Genomic DNA, 20,662 nt, shown 5'->3' on the forward strand with positions numbered 1-20,662 from the left:
AAAAACTACAAAATAAAAATACATAATGAGTAAAACAAACTTCACCATTGTATATTTGATAATAAAACATATCTAAAAACACTATCACATCATATAAAATAAAAACAGATCAAATCTAAAAACATAATACAATATATATAATATATTGTATTATGTTTTTAGTTTTGATCTGTTTTATATAATATATTGTATTATGTTTTTAGTTTTGATCTGTTTTTATTTTATATGATGTGATAGTGTTTTTAGATATGTTTTATTATCAAATATACAATGGTGAAGTTTGTTTTACTCATTATGTATTTTTATTTTGTAGACATTATATTAATACAAAAGGTTTCACAGCTTTCACTTTACAAACTTTCAAAAATATGTATATACATATATTTTTTTATTTTTAAATATAATGTAAAATAAAAATACATATGCTTAAAACAGTTGAGAGACTACCATAAATCAAGTAGCTCAAAGGCATTAGTGCTCAACTGAGTATAATCGTAACACTCAATAAAATCAAAGTCCAAAATGGGTAACCTTCCAAACCTGTATCAAATTGCCACTCCTTGAATATTTTCACCTCTCCACCCTCATCTCTCCCTACACTCCTTCCCTAGAACTCCGTTCACTAGGCAAATCTCTCCTAATTGCACCCTTCTCCTCCATCGCTAACTCCAGACTCCGCTCCTTCTATCTCGCCGCACCTTATGCCTGGAATAGGCTTCCTGAGCCATTACGTCTAGCTCCGTCCCTGGCTGCCTTCAAATCCGGGCTAAAGGCCTACCTGTTTGATGCTGCTTTCGACTCCTGACTTGTCACTTTTATCTTATCCTTGTGTCCTTCTGTCTGTCCTGTCCTTCCCTTCTCCTTTTTGGTCCTGTCTGTTTGTCCTGATTTAGATTGTAAGCTCTTTTGAGCAGGGACTATCTTCTTCATGTTCAATTGTAAAGTGCTGCGTACGACTGGTAGCGCTATAGAAGTGATTTATAGTAGTAGTAGTTATCTGGAAAATGGCTCCAATGTCCTTCAATCAGCACAAGACAGTGTCCCGACATGGTCCGTGTTTCACGTGTCGCTTCTTCAGGGAACCCACAGAAATGTGTTATCTTGTGGAAATACAAGTCTCAACAATATACTTCAAACGCTAGTATCTTCACATAACCACAAGATAACACTTTACTTTGGGTTCCTTGACGAAGCGGCATAAGAAACACGGACCATGTTGGAGCCATTTTCCAGATAAGTGATTAATGGAGAATGGATCTGTGAAAATATTCAAGGAGTGGCAATTTGATACAGGTTTGGAAGGTTACCCATTTTGGACTTTGATTTTATTGAGTGTTACGATTATACTCAGTTGAGCGCTGATGCCTTTGATCTACTTGGTTTATGGCAGTGTCTCCGCTGTTATGAGTACATACCGTATATACTCAAATATAAACCTATCTGAGATAACATTTATAAACCGAGATAACATTTTCCCGTCAAACAAAGGGGGAAAACTGTTAAATATAAACTAGAGGGGGTTATATTTAAGTGTTTCTCTCCTTCTCCCCTCCCCTGTAGTGTCTTCCATTTCTCCCTGTCTCCCTCCTCTATGGTGTGCAGCATTTTATGGGTCATGAAATGAAGACCCAGGACCATCTATAAGCATTCTTTTCACCAAAAGGATGGTGAATGCATGGAACGCCTTCCTGGAACAAAATAGTGAAGGCTAATGCAGGAAGAGACTTCAAGAAGACATAGGATACGAACAGAAGATTTTCGGTTCAAAAAAAGAAGATAGGGGCCTTTTTACTAAGACGCGGTAGGCTCTATGAGCATGCAGCACACGCCAAAATGAGCCTACTGCCAGGCCAGCGTGCCGCCCTGGCGGTAATTTCAGATTTGGCACACGCGCATAAAACCTGGATGAATTATTTATTTCCTCCCACGTACGCTGTTTCCCCCCAGTGATCGGCAGTTGCCGCAAGCTGACCAGTCACCGCACATGTAGCGTGTGGGTCCTTACCGCTAGATCAATTGGTGGCATTAAGGGCTCAGGCCGGTTTTACGTGCGCGCTGGCTTCAGTTTTACCGCACTGCCTTTTCCCGTCACATCAGGGGCGTAGCTATGTGGGGCCACGGGGGCATGGCCCCCACAGATTACGCCCAGGCCCCCTCTACATTTGACCCCCCCCCCCCCTGCCGCCACATCAGGTACCTTGTTTGCTGGTGGGGGTCCCTAATCCCTGCCAGCCGAAGAGTCTTCTTCAGCGCCGTGCATGTAGCCCCATGCAGGACATAAGGTGTCAGAAACAGATGATCACACAACGAAGGCGCCGGAGTCGAACGGTGCTGAAGAAGACTCTTCGGCTGGCGGGGATTGGGGACCCCCGCCAGCAAACAAGGTACCTGATGCGGCGGCGGGGCAGGCGGGCGGTGGCGGCGGGGGGTTTTGCGGTTGCAGCGGCGGGGGGGGGGGGGTCCAAAGTGGCAGGAGGGGGGTCGGCCGGGCTTTGGTCCCCCATATTAGAAAAAAAACTGGCCTGGCACGCGCCTAATGGCCGCAGGCCACTTTTTACCGCAGCTTAGTAAAAGGGTTCCACAGCGAGACCACAGGCCATTGAGGTAACCAAGTTGGTACCGTAAGCTACTAGACATATGCGGTGCCCGGAATTTCTTCCTCCACCCTGCAGTGACCAGCAGGTCTTTTTCCTATTTCCTTCTCCACATTGCTGCAGTTCCTACTTTTGGCTACCTAGTTCCTACCTCTGACAAAGCAGTGCACTGAGCAGGTGCATGGCCTTGAGCATCTGCGAATGCTCACAGCCTGCTGGCTCCTGCCCTCACTGGAAGGCGGAAGCCTGCAGACCTTGAGCATGTGCAGATGGCTCAAGGCCCTGCACCTGATCAGTGCACAGCTTCATCAGCGTCAACCAGAGATGGAGGTAGGAAAAAACATGCTGGTCACCGCTGAGTGGAAAAGAAATTCTGTGCACCGTGGCAGGGGAAGAGGGGGAGATGGAGAAATACATGCCGGTGTCACTGCAGGATGGAGGGAGACAGACTTGAATATAGACCAAGACTCCTAGTTTTGGGCTTTCTTTTTTTTTTTGGCCCCCAAATTTTGGGGCCCTGTCTACTAAGCCACGCTAGCATTTTAGCTTGCACTAATGTCAGAGACACCCATAGGAATATATGCATGTGTCTAGCATTAGTTTACGCTAAAAACACCAGTGCATCTTAGTAAACAAGGTTTATATTTGAGTTTATATTATATTTTTTATTTTACATTAATTAAAACATAAACATATTTTTGAGTGTTTGTAAAATGCAAGCTGTGAAGCCTTTTGCACTGATATAACTGCAAGGCAAGGCACAAATTCAAAACGCTTCAAGACTTGGAATATGAATCTATGTACAAAACACAGACATGATATATTTAAGTCCTTTCTGCCAAGTAAATATGGCAACACATTCTACACACCACACTGAGAATCAAGAGGTTCCACTGCTGAATACAGGTGGTATATGATAATAGATTTTACATGTTTCATAGTATGGAAATACTAAGAGAAGTTCACTTGATTTTACAAATGTCTCACTGTTTAAGAAACACTGGTCACTGTTTAATCACAATGGAAGTTCAAGTTGTAAACACCTCTTATGTAATACAATTCCATTCAGAAACTATTCTACTATACGGTAGAGTTTTGGTCAACAGGATAATTGAATTTGTCAAAAGTAACCAACGACACATTTCTTGTATCACAAGAAAACAAAAAAACACACCACTGGGCTACCTACTGGTCACATTATACAACTGAACGTTCTGGTGGACACAGAAACATGAAGCTTTCATTGCTGCCATACTAAAAATGTCATCACCGGTCAACCTGTCGGAACTCATGACTAAGTTGCTTCTTCAGCTGGTGGGAAGGGCATGCCAGGGACAGTTCTGTAGCTACGTTCTCACACTTGATCATCAGTTTCAAATGTTTCTCTGTCATGATCTCTTTAGACTTTATCAGGTTAAGTCATGAGGCAAATGAGATCGGCCTCCCATTCACGGTTACGGAATGGAAAACCAAGATGTTTTCATTCTTCTGATAGACGAACACCTTCTGATAGGTGGAAGTGAAGAGAAATTCAGGGATGAAAGAGCACCATGAGAAGTAAATTTGCTTTGCACCACTTGGTTCACAACAATTTGTCGCTTCAAAATTTGAACATTACCAGGGCTGATTATGCTTCTCATTTTGGATATGCCTGATGTTTCTCCAGGGACATTTTGCTAGATTATTTTACAAAGAAAAAGTCCTTTTCAGTGCAGCTACATTACAGAAACCAATACTGGATAGATGCTGTATCTACTCACTTATTCAGGTGCTCTCAATCACCCAAAATATATTCAAAATGCTTGTATTTCTGATGCCATTTCGGAATGGAAAGACCCGTCTTAGCTCCATTGTAAGATATGAATAAACTGGGGTGAATGTGTTGGTGCCCTCGGGAAGCTCTGGAGACCAATTTGCTATCGTGCCGTCACCATCCAAAGCCCCAGTGCCACATTAGCAGCCAAAAGTGCACTGCCAGCAAGTAAGATTAAAAATGCTACTAGTTCCCTATTTTGTTTCTCTGTAATCAGAGAACAGAGGGTGGCTTCCAAGAAAGCATTTAATATCCACTGCCCATCCAAGGCAAAGCAGGGCACAGCATTGATAACAGCCAGTGCGCCAGAGAGTGAAATTAGATATCTGGTGAGCACTAGTTAAGGTCGTTCAGAGAAATCAGTTATGGTCACATTATAAGCACATTAAAATGCACGAGCTTGAAAAAGAATTAGATACTGACCTCACACACACGTGCATAAACACCCACATTTGCTCTTTTGCTGCATTCTGTCCAGCAGCTTCCTAGAGGAAGCAACGGAAGATTGGCTGAAATTACTATTCAGTGAATTATATTATTTATTTATTACATTTGTATCCCACATTTTCTCACCTATTTGTAGGCTCAATGTGGCTTACATAGTGCCAGAGAGGCGTTTGCAGACTCCGGTGTAAACAAATACAAAGTGATGTTGTGGCAAGATAAAGTTCATGTTGTATAGCCATACTAGTAAAAAAGGCCCGTTTCCGAAACCAATGAAACGGGCGCTAGCATGTGGCTTTTTTTGTGTGTGTGTGTATGTGTCACAGAGTTATTTTGTGTGTGTGAGTGTGTGAGGGTGCGGTGTGTGTGCAGGTTGTTGATGTGTGTCTTTTTTTGTTTTGTTTTTTGCTTGGGGGTTGGGGGGATGTGCTGTGCTGTCCTTGGTCGCTGTTTGCTGCTGGCTGAGTCGCAGGTAATCTTTCAAGCTGGGCCGCAGTTTGTCCTGTTCGCCCACGTCCCAGATGGTGATGGGCACGTTGTTTTCCAGCTCCTCTGACTCCATGTCAAGCGATCCCAAATATAGTCTGTGCTATAGGCCCTCTGGCACTCTTCAGTACTGGCATTAGGCATTTAAAAATTTCTCCCTCCCCCTCCCCCGGTCTATTTTTGCACATACCCACAGCAGGAATATTCTTCTCTTGTTCCAGCGGGGGTTCTGTGCTCTCTGTGCTGCACAGATAATGAGCCATTCTGCTGGGGAATGCTCCTCCCTTATTGTCACGTAGTTTTCTCTGATTGGTCCGTCTTACATTGCCTAGTGTTGCCTGGGAACGGTGTTGTGATGGTCCTTTGTGTTTCAGAATGTTGAGGGTGTTTTTTCTGATTGGTCCGTCATGCGAGGGCGGGGCAGAGAGACATGGTCAGTGTTGTGGCTTCACCACCATGAATCCATGAACCCTTCAGGGAGTGACTGAGTGACTTCAGAACGTTGTCTTCAGAACGTTGAGGGTGAGTTTTATTATAGTAGATAAGGGAATCATACAGCGAAAGAGTTGTGCTATGTCCTTTATGTATTTTAGTTTTGTCGTGTTGCAGAGATTAGGCATTTATGTTGAATTGGTAGGGTATGCCTTTTTAAACAGGTAAGTTTTTTGTGTTCTCTGGAAGTGTAGGTGGTCGTTCGTAGTTTTCAAGGCTTTTGGTAATGCGTTCCACAGTTGTGTGCTTATGTAGGAAAAACTGGATGCGTAGGTTGACTTGTATTTGAGACTTGTATTATCAGGAACTGAGGAGCTGTTCTACTAAAGGGGTGGCACATGGCAACAGGCACTTGCCTTAAAGATTTAGGACCCTGTTTACTAAGCAGTGCTGGAGGAGTCTTAGCGTTTTTAGCGTGCACTAAGCCATTAGCGCACGCTATCCATGTAGATGCCCATAATATTCCTATGGGCACGAACTCATTTTTAGCACACGCTAAAAACGCTAGCGCACCTTAGTAAACAGGGCCCTTAAAGTGGCAGTACACTTTGGCAGTGTCTGCACCAGACTCCGTCAGATGACATTACCCATTTGTGTCAATATCATACCTGCTTGTCCTCAGAGAACTGTGTGTACCAAACAGCAAGTGTAAACGTAAGCTCATAAATTCCCCAGGGTAATGTCCAAAGCAGAAATATTGCATATATTTTTGTTTTAAAATTGTCCCCCCCCCTCCACAAGGGAAAAGTACATGTGTACTGTTTACACATGAGCCGAGTTGTAAAATGCACTGCTTATTTCTAATATAAGCAGCATAAAATGTATTGTACTGTTTTGGGATCTTGCCAAGTACTTGTGACCTGGATTGGCTACTGTTGGAAACAGGATGCTGGGCTTGATGGACCTTCGGTCTTTCCCAGTATGGCAACACTTAGGAGTTATTTTGGAACAGGCCGCATATGTGAAACGTCAAAAAACTAGTGGAGAATATTTCTATATCTCAGAATAAATGTTCTTTTGGGGGTGGGGGAAGTGGGGATTATGCTGTAAAATGGAGGGAAAACAGGAGGTTTGTTTCTTCATGTCTTGATACAGTGAATGATACATACCTGTAGCAGGTGTTCTCCGAGGACAGCAGGCTGATTGTTCTCACGACTGGGTGACGTCCGCGGCAGCCCCCACCAACCGGAAGAAGCTTCGCGGGCGGTCCGCACGCAGGGCACGCCCACCGCGCATGCGCAGCCGTCCTCCCGCCCGTGCGTGACCGTTCCCGCCAGTTGAATGACAAGCAAGAAACAACATGAAAACGCAACTCCAAAGGGGAGGAGGGAGGGTAGGTGAGAACAATCAGCCTGCTGTCCTCGGAGAACACCTGCTACAGGTATGTATCATTCACTTTCTCCGAGGACAAGCAGGCTGCTTGTTCTCACGACTGGGGTATCCCTAGCTCTCAGGCTCACTCAAAACAAGAACCCAGGTCAATGGAACCTCGCAACGGCGAGGGTATAACAGAAATTGACCTACAAAGAACAACTAACTGAGAGTGCAGCCTGACCAGAATAAATTCGGGTCCTGGAGGGTGGAGTTGGATTTACACCCCAAACAGATTCTGCAGCACCGACTGCCCGAACCGACTGTCGCGTCGGGTATCCTGCTGGAGGCAGTAATGTGATGTGAATGTGTGGACAGATGACCACGTCGCAGCCTTGCAGATCTCTTCAATAGTGGCTGACTTCAAGTGGGCCACTGACGCTGCCATGGCTCTAACACTATGAGCCGTGACATGACCCTCAAGAGCCAGCCCAGCCTGGGCGTAAGTGAAGGAAATGCAATCTGCTAGCCAATTGGAGATGGTGCGTTTCCCGACAGCGACCCCTAGCCTGTTAGGGTCGAAAGAAACAAACAATTGGGCGGACTGTTTGTGGGGCTGCGTCCGCTCCAAGTAGAAGGCCAATGCTCTCTTGCAGTCCAATGTGTGCAACTGACGTTCAGCAGGGCGGGTATGCGGCCTGGGGAAGAATGTTGGCAAGACAATTGACTGGTTAAGATGGAACTCCGACACCACCTTCGGCAGGAACTTTGGGTGGGTGCGGAGTACTACTCTGTTGTGATGAAATTTGGTATATGGAGCATGAGCTACCAGGGCCTGAAGCTCACTGACCCTACGAGCTGAAGTAACTGCCACCAAGAAAATGACCTTCCAGGTCAAGTACTTCAGATGGCAGGTATTCAGTGGCTCAAAAGGAGGTTTCATCAGCTGGGTGAGGACGACGTTGAGATCCCATGACACCGTGGGAGGCTTGATAGGGGGCTTTGACAAAAGCAAGCCTCTCATGAATCGAACGACTAAAGGCTCTCCAGAGATGGCTTTACCTTCCACACGATAATGGTAAGCACTAATCGCACTAAGGTGATTCCTTACTGAGTTGGTCTTGAGGCCAGACTCTGATAAGTGCAGAAGGTATTCAAGCAGGTTCTGTGCAGGGCAAGAACGAGGTTCTAGGGCCTTGCTCTCACACCAAACGACAAACCTCCTCCACTTGAAAAAGTAACTCTTTTTAGTGGAATCCTTCCTAGAGGCAAGCAAGACACGGGAGACACCCTCAGACAGACCCAACGCAGTGAAGTCTACGCCCTCAACATCCAGGCCGTGAGAGCCAGGGACTGAAGGTTGGGGTGCAGCAACGCTCCGCCTTTCTGCGAGATGAGAGTCGGAAAACACTCCAATCTCCACGGTTCTTCTGAGGACAACTCCAGAAGAAGAGAGAACCAGATCTGACGGGGCCAAAAGGGCGCTATCAGGATCATGGTGCCGTGGTCTTGCTTGAGCTTCAGTAAGGTCTTCCCCACCAAAGTAATGGGAGGATAAGCATACAGGAGGCCGGTCCCCCAATGGAGGAGAAAGGCATCCGACGCCAGTCTGCCGTGTGCCTGTAGTCTGGAACAGAACAGAGGCAGCTTGTGGTTGGTCTAAGAGGCGAAAAGGTCCACCGAGGGGGTGCCCCACTCTCGGAAGATCTTGCGTACCACTCTGGAATGGAGCGACCACTCGTGCGGTTGCATGACTCTGCTCAGTCTGTCGGCCAGACTGTTGTTTACACCTGCCAGGTATGTGGCTTGGAGGAGCATGCCGAACCGGCAGGCCCACTGCCACATGCCCACGGCTTCCTGACACAAGGGGCGAGATCCGGTGCCCCCCTGCTTGTTGGTGTAATACATTGCAACCTGATTGTCTGTCCGAATGTGGATAATTTAGCAGGACAGCCGATCCCTGAAAGCCTTCAGTGCGTTCCAGATCGCTCGGAGCTCCAGGAGGTTGATCTGCAGATCCTTTTCCTGGAGGGACCACAGACCTTGGGTGTGGAGCCCATCGACATGAGCTCCCCACCCCAGGCGAGATGCATCCGTCGTCAGCACTTTCGTGGGCTGCGGACTTTGGAATGGACGTCCCAGGGTCAAATTGGTCCGAATGGTCCACCAGAGCAGTGAAGTGCGGCAACTGGTGGAGAGGCGGATGACATCTTCTAGATTCCCGGTGGCTTGGAACCACTGAGAAGCTAGGGTCCATTGAGCAGATCTCATGTGAAGACGAGCCATGGGAGTCACATGAACTGTGGAGGCCATATGACCCAGAAGTCTCAACATCTGCCGAGCTGTGACCTGCTGAGACGCTCTGGTCTGCGAAGCCAGGGCCAGGAGGTTGTTGGCCCTCGCCTCGGGAAGGAAGGCCTGAGCCGTCTGGGTATTCAGCAGAGCTCCTATGAATTCCAGAGACTGAGTTGGCTGGAGATGGGACTTTGGGTAATTTATCACACACCCCAGCAGCTCCAGAAGTTGAATAGTGCACTGCATAGACCGGAGGGCTCCTGCCTCCAAGGTGCTCTTGACCAGCCAATCGTCGAGATATGGGAACACGTGCACTCCCAGCTTGCGTAGGTAGGCCGCTACCACCACGAGGCACTTTGTAAACACTCGTGGGGCAGAGGCGAGCCCAAAGGGCAGCACACAATACTGAAAGTGCCGTGCGCCCAGGCGGAATCTGAGATACTGTCTGTGAGCTGGCAGTATCGGGATGTGAGTGTATGCGTCCTTTAAATCCAGGGAACATAGCCAATCGTTTTTCTGAATCATTGGCAGAAGGGTGCCCAAGGAAAGCATCCTGAACTTTTCTTTGACCAGGAATTTGTTCAGGCCTCTCAGGTCTAGGATGGGACGCATCCCCCCTGTTTTCTTTTCCACAAGGAAGTACCTGGAATAGAATCCCTGCCCTTCCTGCCCGGGTGGTACGGGCTCGACCGCATTGGCGCTGAGAAGGGCGGAGAGTTCCTCTGCAAGTACCTGCTTGTGATGGGAGCTGAAGGATTGAGCCCCCGGAGGACAATTTGGTGGCAGGGAGGCCAAATTCAGGGCGTATCCGCACCGCACTATTTGGAGAACCCACTGATCGGAGGTTATGAGAGGCCACCTTTGGTGAAAAAATTTTAACCTCCCTCCGACCGGCAGATCGTCCGGTACGGACACTTTGAGGGCGGCTATGTTCCCGTGGATCCAGTCAAAAGCCCGTCCCCGGCTTTTGCTGTGGAGGCGCAGGGGGCTGCTTAGGCGCACGCTGTTGACGAGAACGAGCGCGCTGGGGCTGTCCCTGTGCCTGACGAGGCCTTCGGGCCGGCTGGGTGAACCTACGCTTTGCAAAAGAATAGGGTGCAGCCTGCCGGGCCCGGGAAAAACGTCCACCTGCTGAGGTGGATGCTGAAGGCGCCCGGTGGGAGAGCTTGTCGAGGGCGGTTTCCCGCTGATGCAGTTGGTCCACCAGCTGCTCGACCTTCTCACCAAAAATGTTATCCCCCCGGCAAGGGACGTCGGCCAGTCTCTGCTGGGTGCGGTTCTCCAGGTCAGAGGCACGCAGCCATGAGAGCCTGCGCATCACTATACCTTGGGCCGCAGCACGAGATGCCACGTCACAGGTGTCATAGATACCCCTGGACAGGAACTTTCTACACGCCTTCAGCTGCCTGACCACCTCCTGATAAGGCCTGGACTGCTCCGGCGGGAGCTTATCGACCAGGTCCGCCAGTTGCTTCACATTGTTCCGCATGTGGATGCTCGTATAGAGCTGGTATGACTGGATGCGGGTCACGAGCATGGAGGATTGGTAGGCCTTCCTCCCAAACGAGTCCAGAGTGCGAGACTCCCGCCCCGGGGGCGCCGAGGCGGTATCCCTCGAACTCCGTGCCCTCTTGAGAGCAGAATCCACGACCGCCGAGTCATGGGGCAATTGGGGCCGCATCAACTCTGGGTCCGAGTGGATTCTGTACTGGGACTCTGCTTTCTTGGGAATGGTGGGATTAGATAATGATCTCATCCAGTTCCGAAGCAATGTCTCCTTGAGGACATTGTGCAGCGGCACCGTGGAGGACTCTCTAGGTGGTGATGGATAGTCGAGGACCTCGAGCATCTCAGCCCTCGGCTCATCCACAGAGACCACGGGGAAGGGAATGCAAATCGACATGTCCCTTACAAAGGAGGCAAAGGAGAGGCTCTCAGGGGGCGAGAGCTTCCTCTCTGGTGAAGGCGTGGGGTCCGAGGGAAGACCCGCAGACTCCTCTGAGGAGAAATATCTGGGGTCCTCCTCTTCCCCCCACGAGGCCTCTTCCTCGGTATCGGACATGAGCTCATGTATCTGAGTCCTGAACCGGGCCCGGCTCGACGTCGAGGCACCAAGGCCTCGGTGTCGTCGAGCGGTGGACTCCCGCGCCGGCGGGGACGAAGCTCCCTCCATCGACGTCGACGGGGACTCCACCTGCGTGGTGGTCGAGACCGGCGCCGCAAGCGGCGGCGGCGTCGACGGCCTCGGCACCGGGCTAGAGCTCGCCGGCGCCACAGGCACAGCCTGGCGCATCAGCCCTTCCAGGATCCCCGGAAGGATGGCTCGGAGGCACTCGTCCAGGCCCGCTGTCGGGAAAGACGTGGGGGCCGGTAGAGGCGTCGGTGCCAGAAGCTGCTCGGGTCCAGGAGACTGCACCGAAGTGCTGGGACCCTGACGTGTCGGTACCTCCACCACCGAGGGGGACCATTCCTCTCGACGCGGACGCTTCGGCGTCGACTCCTCCCCGGTACTGAGCGTCGAGGGCGACCGGTGACGGTGCTTCTTAGCCTTCTTGCGGTGCCCGTCACCGGTGCCAGGTGGTATGGAGGAGGAGGAGGTCGATCCCCCTCGGTCCCGAGGAACCGGGTCAGACAGGGTTCGGTCCCGAGGGCCACGGGCTGAGGGAGTGACCGGGGCCGACTGCCCACGCGGCCTCTCACCCCTACCCTCACCGGAGGACCGGCGGGCCGACGGGACCTGTTCTCCTGGGGTCGATGCCATCGGTGCCGATTTCTCGGGCGTCGATACCGGTACCGAAGGACCGGGCGTCAATACCGATGCCGTCGAGGTCGACGTCGAGGGGCCGGCGCAAGTTCCAAAAAGACGGTCCCGCAGAACTTGCCTCGCAACCTGAGTCCGTTTCCGGAGACCGAGACACAGAGAACACGACTTGATATTGTGCTCCGGCCCGAGGCACTGGAGGCACCAAGCGTGGGTGTCGGTCTGCGAGATCGGCCGGCCGCACTGACCACACTTCTTAAATCCACTCGGGACCTTCGAGGACATCGATGGAAAAATCACGTCGGCGAAGTTAAAGTCGTCGATGGTGGCGGAAATCACACCTCGAAAAAATAAATCCATCGCGCGGCCACAAGGCCGCAACGCGACGCCCTCGCTAGAAAACGAGGGAAAAGGAGCGCGTGCTCTCTTTTTTTTTTTTGGAAAAGAAAAAACTGGAGCGCACGGCAACCGAACTAAACGAAAAATAAACAAAATCGCGTAAACGCGACGGTCTTTCCGGGGCTGCTAAGAGAGAGCGGCGACGGCACGACTCTCTCCAGGCGCGGAAAAGAAAAGACCGGCGGGAACGGTCACGCACGGACGGGAGGACGGCCGCGCATGCGCGGTGGGCGTGCCCTGCGTGCGGACCGCCCGCGAAGCTTCTTCCGGTTGGTGGGGGCTGCCGCGGACGTCACCCAGTCGTGAGAACAAGCAGCCTGCTTGTCCTCAGAGAAAGCTGCCTAAGCTTTGTGGCTTTAGAATTTGTGAAGCTGTTTCAATTCGGGACTTTAGAATTGTCCATGTTAATTGCTACCAGTTATGACTGTTCTTCAATATTCTTGTTTCTACAAAGATCTCCTTTAAATTAGAAAAAAAACCAAAAACAACAAATGTTCCCTGAAAACAATCTTTTCAAAGGATACTTGCAGAATGTCTCAATCATCACTGGCAGCTCTATACTAAAGATGTTATATCGTGGAATAAAACTACTGATGCTCACTGAAAACAAAAGACAGCATAATGCATTTAGGGTACATGTTTTAATATGAAAATATCCTTACTCAGAGTAGTTTTATAAGTGACTTAAAGCATGTACAATAGCATTTTATACGCTCGGGTGGATGCCCCAGTGCACATTTGCAGAAACGCAGAGCTCAGAAAACAGGTGTAGACACTCTCAAGGAGGTAATATTCAGCTGATGGCAATAAGCATGCTTCCAGCTGCAGGCTGACTTAACCCTGGATATTCAAAGTTGAAGCATGCATGGCTCCCGGCACTGAATGTCCGGGTATATCTGCTGACCTGGAAGTTAACCGGGTACTGGCCGATATTTATTTATTTATTTATTTGTAGCATTTGTATCACACATTTTCCCACCTGAAATGTGGCTTACATTGTTCCGTAATGGCGATCATCAATTCCGGAAAAGAGAAATACATAGTTAAAAGGAGGTGACAGAGAAGATTAGGTAATCAAATAAAGAAAGTTTATTATTCATAGCAAGAAATAGAAGATATTGGATTAAACTTCAATCGTGGTAGCTTAAACAATCAGGAATAAAGAGTTATGTTATGTATAGTTCTGATAAAGATTTTGTTACTACTATCTAGGATGGGTCTTTGTGGTATGCTTTATTGAATAGATTGGTTTTCAGTAATTTACGGAAGTTATTTATGTCGTGTATTGTTTTTATGGATTTTGGTAGGTTATTCCATATTTGCGTGCCTACGTAGGAGAAACTGGATGCATATGTTAATTTATATTTTAGTCCTTTGCAGCTGGGGTAAAGGAGATTCAGGTACGTAAGTGATAGTCTAGTAGAATTCCTGGTTGGTAGATCTATAAGGTTTGACATGCACACCGGGGCTTCACCGTGTGTGATCTTATGAACCAGAGTACATACCTTGAACGCAATGTGTTCTCTTAGTGGAAGCCAATGTAGTTTTTCTCTTAGGGGTCTGGCGCTTTCATATTTCGCCCTTCCAAATATGAGTCAAATATTCAGATTGGTGCCTGGTTATCTCAGCACATCGGCTGTTTTGTTGTCCTAACTTTGGGGTCCTTTTACTAAGATGCGTCAACAGACTTAGCACACGCTAATGATTAGTGTGTGCTACATGATAAGACGACCATAGGAATATAATGGGCGTCAACATTGAGTACACGCTAAATCCATTAGCGCACCTTAGTAAAAGAAACTCTTTATGCGCTGACTTAGCCTTATCACCACTGACTGGCTAAGCTGGAGCTCTGTCCTAACTCTGCTCCCAGCCTGCCCCTAACTTAGGTAGTTAGGGGATGGCCAGTTAGCAGTGATATTTCGCAGCACTGCCCAGTTAAGCGGCTGGCTAGCTCAGTGGGGTTTAACTGGACAGGAGAATCTCCTGCCTTGTTCAACCCTTTTGAATATGGACCCCAGAGGAGTCAAAATCTACTAGTACACATCTGCTTCACAATGTAACTTTGAGCAGGAGTTTTCGGGTAGGCTTTACAGTAAAAGCACATAGGCGTACATGTTACCTTTACAGAAAAGATGCCATATATGTGCCTAGGCCCCCTGCCATAAACTTTATTTCCTTTCTGTAACATACAGACAGTGGAGGGGATTCTATATATGGTGCTTAAAATATCTGTGCGGAAACCATTTTCAACTAAGTGTATTCTATAAGTGGTGCCTAGATTTCGGCACGGTACATAGAATACACTTAGTTGATATCCCAGCGCCTAAAACCATACGCATCCATTTACACCAACGAAAACATGGTGTAAATCCCGGCACGTAGGTTGAGCCGCACTGGAATGTTCAGTGGGAGAGAGCGGCTCTCTCCCAATGAATATCGGCGGATAGTCGGTTAAGTGCCATTTAAGCAGCCAGATGCTGTTCCTGGCTGGTTAAAATGATTTTGAATAATCGGCCAGAATATCTTCAGTGACTCTTACATCGTCATAGGTCCGCTTTTATATATATTCATGATTCAACTGCATCCTCGGGGGCACAAAATATAAACTTTGAAACATCTGCTCAATCTTTCTTCCGACGTGACATCATGTTTTCATAAATGCCTCCATCAGGGACAATTCCTCGAATATGATCAAACAATCATGGTTTGTCCTTCATGAAACATTTTTCCTTCGATACTTTGAATGCTTCATGAGGGACAGACCATGTTTGATTAATCCGCAAACGAACCTTTTCCGGAGATACGAAGGCGGTAGAACGAGAGGACATGAAATGAGATTGAAGGGGGGGCAGACTCAAGAAAAATGTCAGGAAGTATTTTTTCACGGAGAGAGTGGTGGATGCTTGGAATGCCCTCCCGCGGGAGGTGGTGGAGATGAAAACGGTAACGGAATTCAAACATGCGTGGGATAAACATAAAGGAATCCTGTTCAGAAGAAATGGATCCTCAAGAGCTTAGCCGAGATTGGATAACAGAGCCGGTAGTGGAAGGCGGGGCTGGTGGTTGGGAGGCGGGGATAGTGCTGGGCAGACTTATACGGTCTGTGCCAGAGCCGATGGTGGGAGGCGGGAATAGTGCTGGGCAGACTTGTACGGTCTGTGCCCTGAAAAAGACAGGTACGAATCAAGGTAAGGTATACACAAAAAAGTGGCACATTTCTTGGGCAGACTGAATGGACCGTGCAGTTCTTTTTCTGCCGTCATCTACTATGTTACTATGATTGATCATATTCGAGGAATTGTCCCTGATGGAGGTACTTATTGAAACATGATGTCATATTGGAAGGAAGATGGAACAGATAAAATGGAAAACACAGTGTGACAAAAATGAACAGGATTGTTTAGGAGATGTGGTATTGAGATTACTGTTAAATTATCAAAATCTCAGAGAGTGAAAAGCCTACAGACCTAAAAGTTAATTGAAGGGGCACAAGGCTGACGGTTTGCCTAGGGTGCCTAAAATGTTTTCACTGGCCATGGAAGTGGGCAGCAGAGTTCAAGGGGTGGTGGTGCAAAAGGACATGGCCTGCTCCCACCCCTCTTCTGCCATGCCATCCTGACCTACTGTAAAGTGGCAAAGCACACCACAGGGCCTCTGAGCGCAGGCACATGCTCAAGGTCTACTGGGTCCCATCTCTTCTGCCATCCTGCTGGAGAGAACAGGACCCAGCAAGCCTGAGCTCACGACTACGCTCAGGTCCCACACTGGACATGCTGCTTTACCGGACTTCAGGGTAGCCCAGCGAAGGTAGGTTGGGGCAGTGGGGGGGGGGGGGGGGGGGTGAGGACAGGCAGAATGTGGGAGAGATATTGGATCTACAAAGAGGGGCAAAGAGAAGGGGAGATGCCAGACATTGGTGGGGATTTACCGGACTTCAGGGTAGCCCAGCGAAGGTAGGGAGATGGGGCAGTGAGGGGGGGAGGGGAGGACAGACAGAATGTGGGAGAGATACTGGATCATGGAAGAGGGGCAAAGAGAAGGGGAGATGCTGGACATTGGTGGGGGTGGGTGGAGTTGAAGAGAAGGGGACATGGATGAGGGGGGGAGAAAGAGATGGCCACACTTAAGGGGAAATTAGGGAGGGATAGATGCTGGGCACTTGGAGAAAGGATAGGAAGGGGAGGAGAGATGATGAGCACCTGATGAAAGGGTAGGGAGGGGAAAGGGAAATACTGGCCATCGAAGAGGGGTAGGGAGGGGAAGGGGAGATGCTGGACCACGGAGCGTGCATGACTCAAGGTTCACCTAGGGCAGTGCTTATCAAACTTTCTGTGGATGTGACTCCATTATCACAGCCACAGAAACATGCAACACCTGGAGGCGCAGGCTGATAACATTTCTATAGCCAGCCTGCCTAGGTTGTGACTCCAAACGTGGGTTATGTGACCACACAGTTTAGGAAGCCCTGGCCTAGTGCATCAGAGACTCCTAGGCCAGCCCTGCATGCAGTGCTTTAGTGTCGCTGAAGGGAGTACAGTAAGGCTGCAAAGTGTCATCTATTACATTTCATCCTTCCTTTGTAAATTAAGAAAGCTCACAAACCTGAGTACTTAAGATGTACTGCGTAACCCACAAACAGCATATCAATGTGGGGTGGGTGCTTCACTCGGATAAGTCGGGTTTGGTTTTCAATGGATGGCGTAACACACACGCTTGGAACAAAGTCCTTCTGGCAGTCCATACTGGTTCGGCAAATTTGACTAGCTTCAATGGCCTTTCTTGCAGGCAGGCACGAATACTGAAAAGAGATCTCCAAATCAGGGAACAGATCCCACATTCATAGCAAAGTTTCACCTAGCAGTAATGTCACTGGAACTCCACAGTTCCACTTATTTTGTAAGGAAAAGAGAAAGGCAGATCCAACAGGCAACCGAAAAAGGCGCTGCTGTGAACGTTTACACTGGGCCAGGAGGAAAACAGAGACCAGCTGGGAGGAAGAAAGGCTGACAGGCCAAAAGAGAAGGTGAAAGCAATAGGGGTCAGGAGAACAAGAAAGCCAAAGGGGCCAAAAGAGAAGGGGTCTTTGGAAAGGAAATGGAAAACAAAATCTTACCAAGCGACTGTCCAAATTATTGCTATATGAGAAGCAGATATCTGTGAGGCTGTTGTTACTGCAACACTCAATAGAGCCATCAAGCCTTCTGTAAACTAAAGATTAACACGATGAATTACCTGTTGGCAGATATACAACACAGCAAAGCACATGCACCAGGTAGATAAACCTCTCTGGAATCTATAGTGCCTTTCATGGGATCAACATAAGGTATCGCCAAAGATGTCAATGGACCATACTAGAACTCATAAGTATTGCCACACTGGGACAGACCAAAGGTCCATCAAGCCCAGCATCCTGTTTCCAACAGTGGCCAATCCAGGTCACAAATACCTGGCAAGATCCCAAAAAAGCTCAATACATTTTATGCTGCTTATCCCAGAAATAAGCAGTGGATTTTCCCCAAGTCAATTTAATAATGGTCTATGGACTTTTCCTTTAGGAAGCCATCCAGACTTTAAAAAAACCCGCTAAGCTAACTGCCTTTACCACATTCTCTGGCACCAAATTCCACAGTTTAATTACACGTTGAGTGAAGAAACATTTTCTCCGATTCGTATTAAATTTACTACCGTGTAGCTTCATCGCATGCCCCCTGGTCTGAAGAAGGGACCAGAATGGCTTTGGAAGTTCAGAAACATCTTTGGATAACTCTTACGTTGCTCCAGTAAAGGGTATCACAGTTGGAAAGAATCCAATATGGCTACCAAAACACTGCTGTACAGAGGATGATGGTTCAACTGTAACATATTCTAAATTTTTGTATTTAGAATTTGCTAGCAGTCGACTGGGTTGTTTGACGTCAAAATTCCCTAATATGTGAAAATGTACTGAGTTGCCCAATAAAAATATCACCTTATTTTTTTCACTTTTATTTCCTTGCATCTGAGTGAACTAACATGGCAATGACACTTCATCCAAACTCCACACTGTAAGAAATCAGATCAAATCACTCCATTTTGTTTTGTTAAGTTGCATTGACTTCCTATGGAGGCCAGGGTGCTGTTTAAACTGGGGTGCTTATTATATAGGATTGTATGTGGTCTAAGCCCTCAATGCTCTCTTTAGTATGTTACTTATGTTCTGCTCAACAATATAATACTCATAATTTATCTATCTGGGGAACTGAGTTCGATTCCCACTGCAGCTCCTTGTGACTCTGGGCGAGTCACTTAACCCTCCCATTGCCCCTGGTACAAATAAGTACCTGAATATACTATATAAACCGCTTTGAATGTAGTTGCAAAAACCACAGAAAGGCGGTATATCAAGTCCCATTTCCCTTTCTTCTCCTTTCCTAGTCCTCGGGTGAGCAAAATTCAATTAAATAAATATTCATACAGTACCTCTGCTTGAGAAGCTTAACTTCTGCAGAGTTGCTGCATTTATACAATAGCCAGTCTGTGCCTTCTGCGAGAGCTTGTCCAGGCATGCATGCCAGTCATCAACATTATGCACTGGGCAATCCTGTAGGTGAGTAACAAGGTCCCCTACAAACAGACCCCGGGACCCACTAGCAGGAGAATCCTAAAGCAGAAGGAGGAAAGGAAAAAAAAAAAAGAGAATTGTTTTAAATAAAACAGGACACTTTTACATGCTAACACATGCCACAAATATCAAACATATAAACGGCGAGTGACCGTACTCACTCGCAAATGCGCAGTAGAGACTTCCCTCTCTGTCCCGCCCCCGCGTCAATACGTGATGACGGGGGGGGGGGGGGGGCGGGACAGAGAGGGAAACCGCTGCCGAGGTTGCTACCGCTCCCCCCCCCCACTCGGAGTCGCCGCCGCCACCCCTCCACCCGGCCCGGGCCCTCTCTTCCCTTCTGAACTTACACATCCATTCGCTGAACGCAGCAACGCACATCAGCTGAGCTGCAGTGAGCCCTTCCTTCTTTGCCTGTGGCCCCGCCCTCCTGTGATGTAACGTCAGCGAGGGCGGGACACACACAGGCAGAGAAGGAAGGGGCAGCTCAGCTGATGTGCGTTGCTGCGTTCGGCGAATGGATCTGTAAGTTCAGAAGTGAAGAGAGGGCCCGGTCCAGGTGGAGGGGTGGCGGCGGCGACGACTTCGAGGGGGGGGGGAGCGGTGGTGACCGCGGGGGGAGGAAAACCTCAATACCAGCCCGTTTTTACGGGCTCAACGGCTAGTATCTGAATGAAACAAGTAAACACATTCCTCCAGTGATCACTTTTTTATTTCTGGTTATAGCTCACCAGTCCAGGGGGGGGAAAAAACCCTCCCTTAGTGGTTTAAATAAGTTTTACTGCAAATTGTCCCAAATTAGGGGCCCTATTTTCCAAAAGTATGTTGCTGCAGCTATAACAGCTGTAATAATACTAGTAGCAGTGAAACAGAATACAGGCCAGCTTCAGGGCAGTGCAGAGCAGTCCCATGCAGAGAGACCTGGGTTCAATTCTTGGCTCAGGTACTCTGCTTCCTGGGTTGGCAGAGGATGCTGTGGAGTTAGATCCTGGAGAAAGGGAGTCAATCATTGAGCAACAGCAAAGGCTAGAGGCCAGACTTAGGACCCATGACAGCGAGGTTCTGGAAACCTCTCTGCAGCATTCCCAGCCAGTGTAACACGAGGAGGCCAATGCAGAGAGCTAGTGCACAGTCACCAGGCGATTTGTGTGTACATTATTATGCGCAGAATGGGCAAACTTTGTGCGTACGGTCACGCACAAAAAATTGCCGCACAGTGCATTAAAGCGTATGGTAATGAGCGCAATGTATTCTATGCAGAAAAGACGACGTTGGCTTCTGACGTCCAGGTTTTGCATAGAGGATTTCTTTTCAATCTTTCACATTTAAGTGTTGGTTTAGTTGTTTTGCACACGCAAGGAAGCCTGGGCAAGTTTTAAAGGCAGATGCTAAGTAACAAACATGTCCAACCAAAAGCTAAAGTGAAAAGAACACATTGGCATCTGTTCACCGCATCTCAAAAA

General features: G+C 48.3%; 2 protein-coding genes across 2 annotated transcripts in view; both read right to left on the reverse strand.

Annotated features, from left to right (window-relative positions):
- Positions 1-10,644, reverse strand: part of SMS (spermine synthase) — a 164,843-nt gene extending 154,199 nt beyond the window's left edge. Inside the window, exons 1-2 of the mRNA XM_030202256.1 lie at positions 10,640-10,644; positions 3,460-3,467 (exon numbers count right to left, since the gene is read on the reverse strand). The gene's annotated coding sequence lies outside the window, so the exon portion shown is untranslated. The remainder of the gene's footprint in view (positions 1-3,459; positions 3,468-10,639) is intronic.
- MBTPS2 (membrane bound transcription factor peptidase, site 2) overlaps positions 2,493-20,662 on the reverse strand; it is a 52,891-nt gene continuing 34,721 nt past the window's right edge. Inside the window, exons 7-11 of the mRNA XM_030202254.1 lie at positions 19,058-19,238; positions 17,712-17,806; positions 17,201-17,396; positions 13,120-13,195; positions 2,493-4,733 (exon numbers count right to left, since the gene is read on the reverse strand). Of these exons, the coding sequence (XP_030058114.1) occupies positions 4,511-4,733; positions 13,120-13,195; positions 17,201-17,396; positions 17,712-17,806; positions 19,058-19,238 (771 nt within the window). The 3' untranslated portion in view covers positions 2,493-4,510. The remainder of the gene's footprint in view (positions 4,734-13,119; positions 13,196-17,200; positions 17,397-17,711; positions 17,807-19,057; positions 19,239-20,662) is intronic.

This window comes from Microcaecilia unicolor, chromosome 4, assembly GCF_901765095.1.
Source record: "Microcaecilia unicolor chromosome 4, aMicUni1.1, whole genome shotgun sequence".
Taxonomy (NCBI): Eukaryota; Metazoa; Chordata; class Amphibia; order Gymnophiona; family Siphonopidae; genus Microcaecilia; species Microcaecilia unicolor.